Source organism: Ochotona curzoniae, unplaced genomic scaffold (genome assembly GCF_017591425.1).
Source record: "Ochotona curzoniae isolate NIBS_2020 unplaced genomic scaffold, NIBS_Ocur_1.0 contig_517, whole genome shotgun sequence".
Taxonomy (NCBI): Eukaryota; Metazoa; Chordata; class Mammalia; order Lagomorpha; family Ochotonidae; genus Ochotona; species Ochotona curzoniae.
Window position 1 is genome coordinate 4,765,713 of NW_024466454.1, and position 15,014 is coordinate 4,780,726.

The 15,014-nt window shown below is 35.5% G+C and overlaps 1 protein-coding gene across 11 annotated transcripts in view; it reads right to left on the reverse strand.

Annotated features, from left to right (window-relative positions):
• Positions 1–15,014, reverse strand: part of USP47 (ubiquitin specific peptidase 47) — an 88,861-nt gene that overhangs the window by 15,720 nt on the left and 58,127 nt on the right. For 6 of the 11 annotated variants that reach the window (XM_040989104.1, XM_040989114.1, XM_040989111.1 and 3 more), the window contains 9 exons: positions 13,131–13,298; positions 12,655–12,786; positions 12,195–12,271; positions 11,551–11,606; positions 8,794–8,906; positions 7,652–7,756; positions 6,211–6,418; positions 3,442–3,557; positions 529–648 (listed from right to left, as the gene is read on the reverse strand). In XM_040989104.1, the coding sequence (XP_040845038.1) occupies positions 529–648; positions 3,442–3,557; positions 6,211–6,418; positions 7,652–7,756; positions 8,794–8,906; positions 11,551–11,606; positions 12,195–12,271; positions 12,655–12,786; positions 13,131–13,298 (1,095 nt within the window). The remainder of the gene's footprint in view (positions 1–528; positions 649–3,441; positions 3,558–6,210; positions 6,419–7,651; positions 7,757–8,793; positions 8,907–11,550; positions 11,607–12,194; positions 12,272–12,654; positions 12,787–13,130; positions 13,299–15,014) is intronic. The other 5 variants (XM_040989105.1, XM_040989112.1, XM_040989107.1 and 2 more) reach the window with 3 other exon arrangements.

The following is a 15,014-nucleotide window of genomic DNA, read 5'->3' on the forward strand; positions in this document are numbered from 1 at the left end:
AGGTCAGATCCTTCCTGGATCTTTCATGGTTAATTAGACTATGTTACATACATAAACACCACACAGATATTAAAATAGCTTAATAAAATTATGCATTAGGATTAATAAAGTAATACCATAAAAAAAAGGTTAAATGATAATAAGAACCAGACTTTGCTAAAATGAACGGGACAGGAAATGCTGCTGCCTTGTGGTAGAAATTTAAGAAAAAACAGAAAGGAAGGACCTCAGCATTGTGGGCCTACCTAGTTAGGAAGACTTGGCCAATGAGGTTTGGCTTCATCAAAGTGGACTAATCTGGGAGAAAAAATACTCCAGGCAGGCACACATAAAAAACGCAAAAAGGAAACCACCAAGATTGATTTGTAAGACAGACAGACTGCTCTGACCTGACTGCAGAAGTGACTACAGGGAGGAAGTGAGAGTTCAAAAGATAAACTCAGGACAGATGTTGGGGGCAGAAGAATCCTGATCTTAATTCCACTTATTATCAGAACAGCAAACAGTAATGAGATATTAAAGACATACCTTGTTACTTCTAAAAAACCCTTCAGCTTTCAGAGTTTTACTGGGCACACTGAGAAGACGCAAATCATTATAGCAGCGTTCCAGTACTATTCGCATTGTTTCAGCAGGTAAATGGGTGGCCTATAACAAAAGCAATTTGATAAAAAAGTGCTCTGCACAGCACAGTAATGCTGCTGGACATAAATATGTAAGAACAAAACATGAATGAATTTTTCTTAAAAACAGCAGAGAGAAAGCAAAGAGAAAAATAATTTTAGTGGAAGCTTTAAAATTTTTGGATAAGGTCTGATACGATAGCTCAGTTGGCTAATTTTTAACCTCCAAGTGCCAGGATCCCATATGGGCACCAGTTTGTATCCTGACTACATTTGGTCCATCCTACACATTTCCCAGGATGGACCAAAACCTTGGGACCTTGCACCTGTATGGGAGACCCAGAGGGAGTTCCTGGCATTGGATTGACTCAGCTTAACCACTGAGCCCATCTGGGGAGAGAACCAGCAGATCAAAGACATTTCTCTGTCTCCCCTCTCTATAATCTACCTTTCCAATAAAATGAAGTAAATCTTCCAAAAAAAAAAGGGGGGGAGATATCATAAGGGAAAACGCAGAATCATTAAATATGCTATCAAGTATGAGATAATATAAATCACTCATAGATGCTCCACTAAAACTTCTATTTTCCTTGAAGTCCTAAAGTAAACGGGGTGATCTGATTCCAGAGAAATTGAGAATTAATGTCAAATTTACATCCAGTTAATCTTGATGGTTGTGATAAGTTATTCTGCATTCTGTAAACAGTTGTTAATAATTTTACTAGGTCGAATTTGTATAAATTGGAGATAGAATTTAAAGCCATTATGAAATTTCACATCCTTAATTTTTGGGGTCACTTTTATGAATTCTACATGAAATGAACAGATAAAAATAATTATTTTAAAAACATTTTGCTTTCAATAACACTGTATCAATTATAAATACCTAGTTATTAGGCAGTCTAGATATAACTTCAAATCGCGTATTTTCCAAATTAATATTAGTTTCATCAAGGGAACATCCCGTGACTCTATTGTATTCTACCTTGGTATTCCTACTCTAGATTACACTGATTTTTTTTTTTTACACCTGGAATGTAAAAAATGTAGTGTAAAACAATTTTGTACAATATATACATACAATAATATATGTAATATAGAGTAGTAGTTAAATCACAAAATGAAGTCTAACCGGATCTGATCTGTTTGCTGGCTACTACCACTCCAGCAGAAGTGAAAATATTAGAAGTCATTATTGTTTTTTAAGCATAGTAATAACCACATTCTGATAAGACACTTGGCAAAGTTTTTAGCAAACACCCTGTATTTTATTAATTCCTATAACCATGTAAACAGGTATCAAGGTCTTAAATAATTATATCAAACACTAACTAAAAAAATATTTATAATTACTGAATAATTTATTCTATACAAGGGTTGTTAACCTGGAGTTCAGAAACTGCAAGATTTTGCTTACATTTATATGCTCATCATCATGTTTTTTTCAGCTCAAAAATTTTCAATGATGGGACCAACACTGTGGTACTGAGGATTAAGGCCACCACCTGCAAATCAGAATCCAGGGTGCTTTCACTTGTGATCCATTTCCCTGATAACAGGCCTGGGGAAGCACAAGATAATGGCCCAAGGACGTAGGCCTCTGCTACCCAGATAAAGTTCCTGGCTCAAACCTAGCTATCGTAGTCATTTTGGAGTGAACCAGTAGATGGAAAATCTCTTTCTTTGCCCATGATTTTGCCTTTCAAATCAGCACATCTTTTGAAAAAAATAGTAATCCTAAATGAGCCTACATTTTTAATAACTGATTCACACTATGGGGCATATATTTATCACCTTCCTTATTAAATCTGTCTCCTTAGCTTATCTTGTTTCTCTTAATACATCACCACCTTTCTGACTGATCAACTTTGAAACCCTTAGGGTCATCTGTATTCCTGGTTTATCCCTATATTTACCAACACCAAGTCCTGCAAATTCTACTTACATATTTTCTCTCCAATATTTTCCCTCTTGGGCCCAGCATGGTAGCCACGCAGCTAAAGTCCTCGTCTTGTATGTGCTGGGATCCTATATGGGTGCCGGTTCTAATATAAGCAGACTTGCTTCCCATCCAGCTCCCTCCTTGTGGCCTGGGAAAGCAGTCAAGGATGGCCCAAAGCCTTGGGACCCTGCACCCGTGTGGAAGACCCTGAAGAAGCTCCAGACTCCTGGCACTGGATTGACTCAGCACAGCTCTGGCTGTTGCGGCCATTTGGAGGACTGAATGTTTGGACGGAATATCTTCCTGTCTCTCCTTCTCTCTGTATATCTGACTTTGCAAAAAACAAACAAACAAACAAACAAACAAACAAAAACGCCCTCTGACTTCCAGAAATATGCTTTCATTTGAATATTCACAGCTGCTTCATCTGCTCCATTCCTGATGCTCCTTCAGGTCATCTGGAACTCTAGGTCTAGTGTCACCAGACTTAAAGGTCTACAGCATGGAGCTCATCCATCATACCACTACTGTACTTAATGATGATGATAATAATTTACCTTCTACAGGTCACACTAAAGTCAGTACAAACCATTGTGCTTACTATTTAAAACTTTTCATGAACTGAACTGAACACAGAAGGCCTATATTTTAAAATGACTTAAACACACAAGCTATATTATAAGCACCTGAATTGTTCTTTCTTAATTTTTTATTCAAAATGTCTGCTTTTACTTAGTTGTGTCCTAATTATAACATTTTTACTTCTTAAGGCAGACCTATATCATACTCCTAAAATAATGCCTTGTGTGTTTGTGTGTATGTATGCTTATACAAAGCAGAAATTCAAAATAATCAATGGCCAATTTGAAAACTTACCTTTGAAATCAGCTGCTTGAACTCTGTAACTGTTTGACTTAAGTAAGCACGAACAGTTACAGGAAGAGCTACAGATTCTGCCTTTAGATCAACAACATGAACTTTCACCATCACTTCTGTCACATTTGAAGACACAGAAAACAGTGGAAGGTTATTTTTACTCATTTCACATTAGAAATACATTTTTCCTGTTTATCACAAATGGTAATAACACTATCTTCTAATTAACAAGATGGCAGAGGTACATCATATATATAACATACATGAAAAGACTTCTCTTTCACAGTTTATTATAATACTAGCAAATATACACAAAGAAACGAAAATGAGGACAATAAAAAATCCTCCTAAATCTGTTTTAAACTGCTTTAAATGCAGCCATCATTAGCATTGCATCTCCTATAGAATTCAAAGATTTAAAGAAGCTCAAGATTTAAAAAAAAATTTGAATTTAAATTTAAAAATAAAATTTGAAAATACCACTGGCAAATTTACCACGCATATTAAAAACACAAATCCAAAAGTTCTTAATATAGACCAAAACTACACACTAGAGAAACATAAATAACCAGAGACTACACACAACACTAGATGGGATTTAGCCCCCTCACTTGCTTATAAATAACCTTCAGCACACCACACATCATCTTCCTTCTCAAAGTTCTTTCCTTAAAATAGTGTTATCTATGTCTTACAATGGAGAATTCTACATAAAATTCTGCACAAAAACTTACTTATGTGCCTATTTTTCCCCCTAAATCTCTTATAACTAAATACCACCTTCTTGCCCGTTTTCAAGATATGTCTGTAACTAAACTCTCAGTCTCTTGGGAAATGAGTAATAGTTACTCTTTTTGGGAACATCTTTTAGGTGTACTAATCCTCAGTTTCCTCCATGCTGCTAATCTAAATCTGACAAAATATTCTACCCAAGAACTTATTAACAAATAAAGATTACAAGGAGTTTATAATGTACACATTTAGAGTTCTTTTTTAAATACATAGTTTTAGTGCTTACTTCTGCTATATTTTAATTGTTATCTTTTTTTTTTTCCTACTTCTAAAAAGGACTCTTTACAGATAGGGTAGAGTCTGACTGAAATAGTTATTACCAAGTTTTCAGAAATGAAATTTTGCTACTTGAGAAGTAGGTTCTCTGATGAAAATTCCCCTTAAGGTACTTTAGAAAAAAAAAAATCTTCACAATACAAAAGTTTTCAGGATCCATAGAGAAACATAATTTAGAAAGGCAATATAAGGTTTTAAGTTAAATTTACAGGGGTAAACGTAGAGAATATAATTCCAAAATGTGATTAAGGAAACTAAGGTTAAGATACACAGATAGAATTTTCAAAGATAATTTCAACTTTTCTCCTATTAGAACTTATAGATGGTGATTATAGAAAACTTGGGACATGAGAAAGATGGGGTAACTGTTCTTAGAACTAGTATACTAGAAACAATGTATTTTGTTTTCCAACTGGTCTCAAGGAAAAAAACAATTGCAACAATGTACTCGGAGAGCATGGTAGATTTATGAAAACCAGCTAATCACCCGAACCTGTGATGTGGAGAAGACAAACATTTTAAATGTTGATGGTTATAAAAACATCCTTCCAAAGACAGCCTGAAAATATAAGCCTTGAATAACATGTTTTAAACTACATGGGTTCACTTATGTGTGGATTTTTAACAGTTCTTGGTGTGTGTGTGTGTGAAGATCTAAGACAATGAAATCTCATGGATCTACTGCATAACTTAGAAATACATAAAAAATTAAGGTCAAGTGTGTCATGAGTGCATACAATATATATAGATAGTCTATTTGCTTATTTACTATCATCAAACACAAAAATTTTATATTAGATTTTATAAGTTAACATTTTCAAAACATGCATACAGCTTGTACATCGTATCATCTGTAGTTGAGAGAAAGGCAAATAAACATTAATATGCAATATTAAATTATAACTGCACAAAAGTAGCTGTAGTATGTACTATACTAGGGTAATAGTTCTGGAGCCATCTCTTGTTGCTACAGTGTTGAGCTCATTCAAGTGTTGTGAGCATCAGTTTAACACGTTCTTTGACGCTAATCATCTCTGCATAAGTACTTCCTTTCTCTAGTAAACTATATTCTGTGGTAAAAAGCAATTTCTGGTAGTTCTTGTGCAATTTTCACCATATATAATGCATGTAACATGCAAAATATATGTTATCCAACTGCTTACATTATAGGCTTCCAGTAAAGAGCAGACTACTAAAAGAGGAGTTAAGAGTTAACTTCCATCTTGTCCAAGGGTCAACTGTATTTCAGAAACTTTAAGGGAACGCACTTCTTTGGTCTAGGGTCTGGGGGTATGAGTCAGGGGAAACAGAAACGGAGGACAGAGAAAGACGTAGGGACAGGGATAGAGATCCACCTAAAAGACAAGCTTATAACTAATATATAACATGTATTTTCTGCATTTTTAGAATGAATACTGAATGGTTCAGCTCTACACTTTACAGAAATTCTGTCGTTGTTAGTTTTTAAAATTCTATGTGCAGACTGATTTATTTCCTTTGCTTTTATTTGTGAACTTTTACTTTGTATTTTCAAGTAATCTAGAAATTAATTCCAAGCTTGTGGCTAAGTCCCAACATGTCAAAATCATTCTACATTAAAGGAACATATTAAAAATTTTAATCATATCTGTTTTTAAAAACAAAACCCTTTTCATGAAAATTTTAAGTACATTGCAATTTTAAATACTAAAAGCCGCTCACCTCCAGGTTTATAAGATTGGAAAACTTGATCAGGCTTCCTTATCTCCAACAGCAGATCAAACATATATGTTGATTTGACGCCACCTAAGAGAAGTCCCATTGGCGTATCTTCTTCTCCTTCATACGATCGTTCCAGGTAATCATGAAACTCATCGTACTTCACAAGGCGACAGCAATCCAGGGGTATTACCTCTTCCAAATCCATCAACTAACCCCATAGCAAAAAGAAAAAAATACAGTGACTTATTCAGATGGCTACATATTAATACTAGCAGTTATGTCCTAGTACAATAAAATCAACATGCTTATGACATGCATCAAAGTAAAAGGTGCAAATGAATGTTGATTTGAGATATCTGTTTCATCACCTGTCAAATGATACAAACTATGCATTAACTTATTTTAAGAGCTCTTTTTATTTGAAAAAGTTGAACTGAAAATCAATGTATTATCACATATTGCTCTGTAATCACAAAGCTGGAAAGACGACAGGAGAATAAGATGCCAGCCAACTAGAATATGCATCTTTTTGTCTTCTTAAACCACTTTGGAGATGCACTAATACATGAACCTACTAATACACTCCTAAGTACAGCATGACAACAGATCTCTCTGGGCTACCACAAAGGCTGCAGCTCTGATGCCTCCAAGAGTCACCGCCCCCTTCCTCCAAAGACACCCCTTTAACACATATGCTGTTGCAGTACCTATAGCCCCCAGCATGTGGATTTCTGTGTAAGAATTGTCCTTCAGTTCATTTTAACAGATTTAACATAATCTGGATGCAACAGCCCTTCAGGGAACAATGAGCTTCCTAGAAGGAATACATGGAGGTACTGAATGTCCATTTAAAGCATGTGATTGTAAACCTACTAATTCTACCACCATTTTACCTCGCTCAGAGATAAGAGGGACGGATTTGTTTCTTGTTTGCTTTTGCTCATGACATTTTTTTTAAAGATTAACTTATTTTTATTGGAAAGTCAGATATATAATGAGAAAGAAAGAGAGGGAATCTTTTGTCCTCTGATTCACTCCCCAAGTGGCCACAACGGCTGGAACTGAGCCAATCCGAAGCCAGGAGCCAGGAGCCTGATCCATAACTTCCTTGCTGGTATGACCACATCTTTTCCCTGTTGTCTCTTACAACTCATGTGGTCTGTTCATCAGGGCATCTCATGCCTCATATGACAGGTACTCAGTAAGTATCTGCTAACTGAATGGAAAGAACACATTATGATTTTAATCCTAGTTCTGAGTTCTAGAAGATCTAAATGTGGTCTGTAGAGTAAGAAATTCTCAAAATCAACTGACCATGCTCTGAAACAATTATAAACTATATGGGATACATGAATCAGTTACTGTAAATCTATTATTACTATAATAAAACTCTGGCAAATTAATATTAAATGAGCTACCAATTTAGTAAAACTGAACATACCTTGTAAGCCATTTCCACTGCTTCCTTTAAGGTCTTATCCTTATGGACCTCTAATTTATTTTCCATCATTATTTGCTTCACAGGATGCAAACAGAATAACTTTATCTAGAAAAAGTTAAAAAATCATCATAAATCAAGCCTGTCAACAATTTTTTTTTTTTTTTTGTATACAGCATTTCCCTGACAAAATACTATGATTTAAAATTTTGGTTTGATTTTTGACAATCAAAGGTTAGACAGAGATGTCTTCCTCAAATTCTTCCATGAACTGGGTCTAGGCTAGGCCCAAGTTAGGAGTCCAGAACTGCATCGAGGTCTCCCTCGTGGGGGCAGAGAACCAAACCCAAGTCACCATCTGCTACCTCCTGACCACGCAGACATAGGCAGGGAGCTGGCTCAGAGACCCAGAGTCAGGGCTTGAACCAGGAATATCCAGATTGGATGCAAACACACATCAAAATACTTAATGTTTCACAAAACAAAACTGAGATAATTCTGTGTTTACATATCTCACTTGACTATATTTCCTATCAAAAAACCCTCAAAAACATGAATTCTAACCAACTGTTTCTTTATAAACATGTATCCTAATTTAGAAAACTGATAAACCCCCAGGATGTTTCCAATAGTTCCCTAGTTTACAAAATATTAGTATCCTTTTGATCAAGAATTTGTACAATGTCTGTGGCTATGTCATTAGCAATATTTCCAAAAGAGAGCTTAAAAGATAATGAATCTGCTTGAGACTCATGACAAATTTACTGTTTTATTCAGAAAGATTTTAAGGATCTATTCCTATGGTAGGATGAGAATTTCCTCCTTGCAACCTCACCTGCCTAGAACACTGTCAGTCATACAGTATTTGGTTTTTATGCATCAACTCTACACAAGTTTTACCTTCACAGTGTACTCGGAGAATGTGTGGCTCACAAAATCATTTGGTCTGACCCTGCCAAGGTAAGCTGCAGCTGCAACTTAGATGGACAATTCTATGGACCATTCCCTAAATGTCACAAACATTCAAATGGTCTTGGCAGAAAGTCCTTTAGCTTATTAATAACATTCACGCTATATGTTCATGGTGGTATAACTGTCTATATAGACTTAATCTAATGGGATTTTCAATGAAAATCATATCTAACCTTGCATGTGTTGCGTTCAATTTCTCGTTGTCTCTTTTCTTGTTCTTCCAATTCTCTTTCTCTCTCCACCAGATTTCTAATATGTTCTGGATATTCATCCACTTCTAAAAATTCTATTAATAAAAACAGAAGATAGTGTCACTGAAGTTAAGCTTCCTTTTCTCACTGTGCTTTCCTATGCTCCCATAGCACACACCTACATTATAATACTGATGAGAATCTATCTCAATTGCTCTCTCAATCGGAAACACAGGTTTCCTCCAGACAAAGGTAAATAACTATTGAAGCTAATAATATACTCAGTCTTCATAGATTCTGCAGATGTTATTGATAAAAGCTACTGGCTTTAGGACAACCTGAATATAGATTAAAAATTTTAAGAGCAAGATTTCCTTTAGCTTAATAACAACATGCATGCCACAACATTACATGGGATATAATATTTTATAAATGCTGTTGCTGTTCCAAAATCTGCCATTTATATTATCACTGCCCTATATTGTCTTTGCTTTAGTCTTACACTAGTCCTTCACAAGGCAGCTACAAAATTCACACTCTTTGTGCTAGCCTTGCCTCTATTTATCATCAAGATTCATATAAATGAAGAAAAAACATTTTCAACAACCATTTAAAACAAACCAGTATACGCAACAAATGATCTACACATAAACTGTTTCTGCTACTTCTGCTCTTAAATCTGTTTTGAGATTACTTGCCGTTACTACTTCCCTGATTTCATTAGTTCCACAATAACTTCTTGAGCAGATACTATGGGATAGTTCTGGGAATACAACTTTGTCCAAGTCTATTTATCAACTGAATTTATACTCTAAAAAGGGTTTACAAAAATGTGAATACATAAGGTTCAATAGCAGCATGGTCATTAATAGACAAAGGAAGACCATAATGGCGATCACATCTTTTAAATTACAAAAAGACGATGAGTCAGCACATCACCTGTACATGTATCTGTATATACCTACACGCCTCTACCTATCTGCAACACTGCTTCAAGTTAGAGAGTTAGCAATAATTGCTATTTTTAAAGCAATAATTAACCCTCAAAAGCCCAAGGGAGACAAAATTTATAATGGTTATTTAAAGGGTAAAAAGCTCAAAGACATTTTGTGGTCTATGCTCAGGGATGGGATAAGTGGGAGAAATGTCTCCATCCTCCATCCTGTGTTCATGGGACGATAGGAAACACCACTCAGCGCTGCCAGTCGCTTATGTGCCCTGGGAAGAGAGTGACCATATGAAAAACATGCTTGTATATTTAGGATTATTTCTGGTATTTTCTTTTTAAAGATTTATCATGCTGGGACCATTAGATTTAAAAGAATCCTAGGGCCCACTGGGATAGCCAGGTGGCTAAATCCTTGCCTTGCACACACTGGGAGCCCATATTGTTGCCAGTTTGTATCCCAGCTGCTCTAATTCCTATTCAGTTTCCTGCTTATGGCCTTGGAAAGTAGCAGAGGATGGTCCAAAGTCTTGGGACCCTGTGCCCACCTGGGAGACCCAGAAGAGGCTTCTGGATTCAGATCAGCTCAGCTCTGGCCACTGCAGATGGTTGGGGAGTGAACCAATGGAAGGAAGATCTTTCCTTTCTGTTTCTCCTTTTCTCTCTGTAAATCTGACTTTAATAAAAATAATAAATCTTTAACAAAAAATATTTATCTGAAATGTAGAATGACAGAGAGGAAGAGAGATCTTTTTTTTTTTTAAAAGATTTATTTTTATTATTTTTTTATTGGAAAGGCGGATATACAGAGAGGAGAGACAGAGAGGAAGATCTGCCGTCCGATGATTCACTCCCCAAGTGAGTGCAACGGGCCGGTACTATGCTGGTCCGAAGCCAGGAACCTCTTCCGGGTCTCCCACGAAGGTGCAGGGTCCCAAGGCTTTGGGCCGTCCCCGACCGCCTTCCCGGGCCACAGGCAGGGAGCTGGAAGGGAAGCGGGGCCGCCGGGACTAGAACCGGCGCCCACATGGGATCCCGGGCATGCAAGGCGAGGACCTTTAACCACTTGCGCCACCGCGCCGGGCCCGAAGAGATCTTTTAACTGCTGGTCCACTTCCTCAAACACCATTACAGTTAGAACTGGGCCACAGTGAAGACAGAGCCAGGAACTTCATCATGGTCTTCCACACAGGTGGCAGGACCCTAGCCCTCTGCCTTCCTTAGAACATTATCACGTAGCTAGAGCATAAGCAGAGCAGCTAGCCTAACTGGTACTCTGATGTAAGATGTAGGCATTTCTAGGAGTGGACCTTAACAATTAACCTACCAGGACACCACACCAGATCCTCTTGGATTTGCAGTAACATTAAGATGTAGTAAAGGATGTGCACAAGAATTATAAAACTTTGTGTTGTAATTAAAACAAAGATATTTGTAATTTCTAAAAAATGCTAGTGGTAGATTCGAAGTTCAAGTTAGCAAGTATCCCCAAGCCAGGACTTTAGAATTTATTACACTGAACCAGCTTGATGTTTTTAAAAAGCATTAGCTAAAGTTGAGTTTTTACTGTATACTAAGTATGTCATAAATGCTCAAAATTTTATCTCATTTATAATAACTTTTTCTCAAGTATTTTTTATCATGTACTATAGCCTCAAAATAATCTTTATAATTAATACTTCTGGGTATAAGAAAACTTAATTTCCTATCATGTACAAAGGAAATTAGTTTAGAATACAAATCAAATTGCTTTGTAATATAGGCTCAAGTCAAATAACTATAGGTCGACATACTTGCATTTCTTGTTGGATCCTTCAGTCTATATATCAGCATATATGCATTTGTAGAGCTGGTAGAAAAACAGAAAAATTAATAGGGATAAAATATAAAAGAACACTGTAAAGATTCTACCTCCTAACATTAAATATTTATTTCAAATTGTGAGGGTTCCCCCCCCACAAAATAATCATAATATGAAGCTACCATTTAGGGCCACATTCAAATATCAAACATCCTAAAAAGGAAAAATTTTCTTTGATTTCAATGATACACTCATAAGAAGACTCCCGTCTCTTCTTCATTAGACAGTGAAGAACAAAATTGTCCTGGAGTGACCGCAAACAGTAAGTGCAGAGTCTGAGTTTCTCTGGAGAGTCAAACAGTAAAAATCCTTGCTTTTGGGGGGGCATACTGGTCTATGCTATAATTACTCAAGGATGCCTTAATAGTATGAAGCCATGGACTATGACATACAAACAAATAACTATGGTCAGTGTTCCAATAAAACTTTACTTTCCAAAATATGGAGACAAACTAGATTTGGCTCAAGGATTATACTTTGCTGGTCTTTGGGTTAAGTATTTAACAATAATGGAACACTGAAAAGTTATATTAATTCTAACTTAAAAACACTAAAATTTGGAAAATGACTTTTTACCTTGCAAAAGCACTAGAATAATATCCTCTGTTTCCCGAAGATCCACCATGTGTTTTCTTAATGTCCTCTTGTGTTATCTAGAAAGTTGTTAGGTTTTAAGATGAAATCTATAGGAGCATTCTATTAAGATCATGATGTAACTGAATGTTTAAAGATCAGAGTTAAATGTTACATAAGAATTTCAGATACTGATTCATAAAATACAGCCAAGAAGCACATATGAAGGCTCAAAACAAGAGAATAACTGGTAGCTTATCTTTGGAAATAGGCCTCAAACCAAACAACAATGAAATAACAACAAGAAACAAAATCAGAATACTCAATGAAACAAAAAAGATGATATGACCCCTAAGATGCATTCCTGGACAGGCTTTCCCATTTTGCATTAAACCCAACTGGTGGTGATAACCATTCCTCCTCCCATAATTCAGAACAGTAACATTCAAAGAGACCGCCTTACCCTGCTCACATGCTGATCATTGAAGCTGTACCACTGCTCATCACTGAATGACTTTATACAAGCATAATAATGACCACCAGCAGCACTCCCCGAGTGAACCATAACAGAGAACAGCTCATAGATCAAGGAATTCTAAGTGGGAAAAAAATCAGTCACTCACAGGACAGGAGAATCACAAAAACATTAAACTCTTAGTTGCATAGTATTGTAACATGATAGTTGGCATAGTGTTGACTTATTTGGATTATAAATAAACTTTTAGTAAAAGATTAAAATGTCAAGTCATTAGATTATTTTATGCAACATAAATTTCCCGATGGGAGATTGGGGATTGAATACCTGGTTTGCTGGCTTTGGTCCATCCCAGACCTGGCAGTTGAGGGTATTAGATGTGGGAACCAAGCATGGGAATTCTCTCTTTGCCTCTCTGCCTCTTAAATGAATACATTTGAAAAAAAAATAATGTTTTAAATTACCTTTTCAAGTCCAGGTTTTGCAATCTTTTCAGTTCCAGTGTTGTTTTCCAGGCAGATTCCTTCATCAACACCATCATCATTGGAGAAATCATTGCTCATCTGATCACTGTGACAACTACCTTCGTTTTCTGCCCCACTGTCAGTGCAACTTTCAGTCTGAGGAGATTTCTTAATAAAACATAATTATTTTAAAATCATGAGCCAAACATTCTACTCATAGAAATGAGACCTTACATAAAATTATACAGGGAAGACATGTATTTTAAAAGCATTTGTTTCATGGTCTTAAAATTCCAATACAAGCCACAGATTCAACATTCCATTAAGCTCTGTTTATTCTTACCATTGTAAAGCTTTATAAATCAATTCTTTTCAGCAAAATCCATAAAGCAGAAAACCTAGACTCCAAAGCAATCAAGTTTTATTTTCAAATCCTAAAAGAATATCATCTCTTCTTGAACCAAAAAGTCAATTAAGTCTAATAGCATGTTAGGTATTATAAGTGATTAGAAAAGTAAGACATTGGATCTATCCTCAAGAACTACTCCGGTGTAAAGCAAGTAGAATGTAATTTTTTATGCTATACAGTTTTAAAATCAGATTCATGTGAAATTTAGCAATTCTATGTCTGGAAATCACCCAAGTAACTCTGTTCTTTTCATTTTTTACTAAAAATTATCTGTTTAAAAAGGTTTGCAACTCCCAAACATAAATGTTCTAGGTATGTGCAAGTTATTGAATGGAAGCCTTTGAATGAAATAAGCAGTTCATTAGCAATGTGCTTGCCACAAACTCATTTATAGATACACATTTTTACATATTTCCTAAATCTACACAAAACTTTGATTCATGGAAAATAGAGGCAAAAATCAACTTCAGGACTTGAAACTAAATCCAAAGAGATAATTATTGAAACTTTTTAAAGCTAAAATAACATCTGTTTTATCCAAGAATTAAAACCAGAACTCCCTAAAAAGATCCTGTAAACTTCATTCTAAGGTGTCTTCATCTTGGAAAACATATCCTTTGATAAGGAATATATAGTCTGTATATACCTACAGATTGTCACCATTTGAGTAGGGCATCCTAGAAAGATTGTCAGCTTTGAAAGTTTTGCATACTTAAGAGATTTTCCAGGTTTCAGCACATGAGAGATTATTTTAAATTAAACCTTTTCAAAATGCCATTCAATCAGCATTTCTTTGATCTAAGATACCTTCTTACAAAAGCTATAACAACTAATCTTACTTTATAAAAAGCAGAGTACGGATCAGAAAGGCTACATGAATGATCCAAGATCAAGAGGCTATTAAGCGTAGGGCAAGAACTTGAACTCTTATCTCAGCCAGGTCCAAACCTGTTCTACTGCTTCTTAGTACCTAACAGTTCTAAAGAAAATTATCTATATTTCAAATCTTTACTACTGTGCAAAGGCATTTTTGTAACTATATTAATTAGTTTCAGTCAGAAAAAAATGCTTCATGATAGCTTTGAGAATATTAAAGATTTCTTCCTTTATTACAACTATGCTGGGTGACTGTAAATATTCCACATAATAAAATCACAAAGTTTCCAAAGTAGGATACTATCAGTCATTCATTGAATAAGTATATAGAATTCTATGAGTACAATGAGTGGGAAAAAAACTGATGAGTATTAGGGGTCTTTCAAAGTCTGATGCTCAAACCATTTGCATAAATCTCCAAATGAAAATAAAAACTAAAAAAGGAAAACAAATAAAATACCTCATATTTTCTAGTTTTCTAATCTCGCCAATTTAAGACACAGCAAATTTTAGGTGGAATAACCCGAATACCTTAATCACTGAAAAAGACACTAAAGACAAATACAGATGCTGCATTCTTCCATTCAGCTGTACACGTT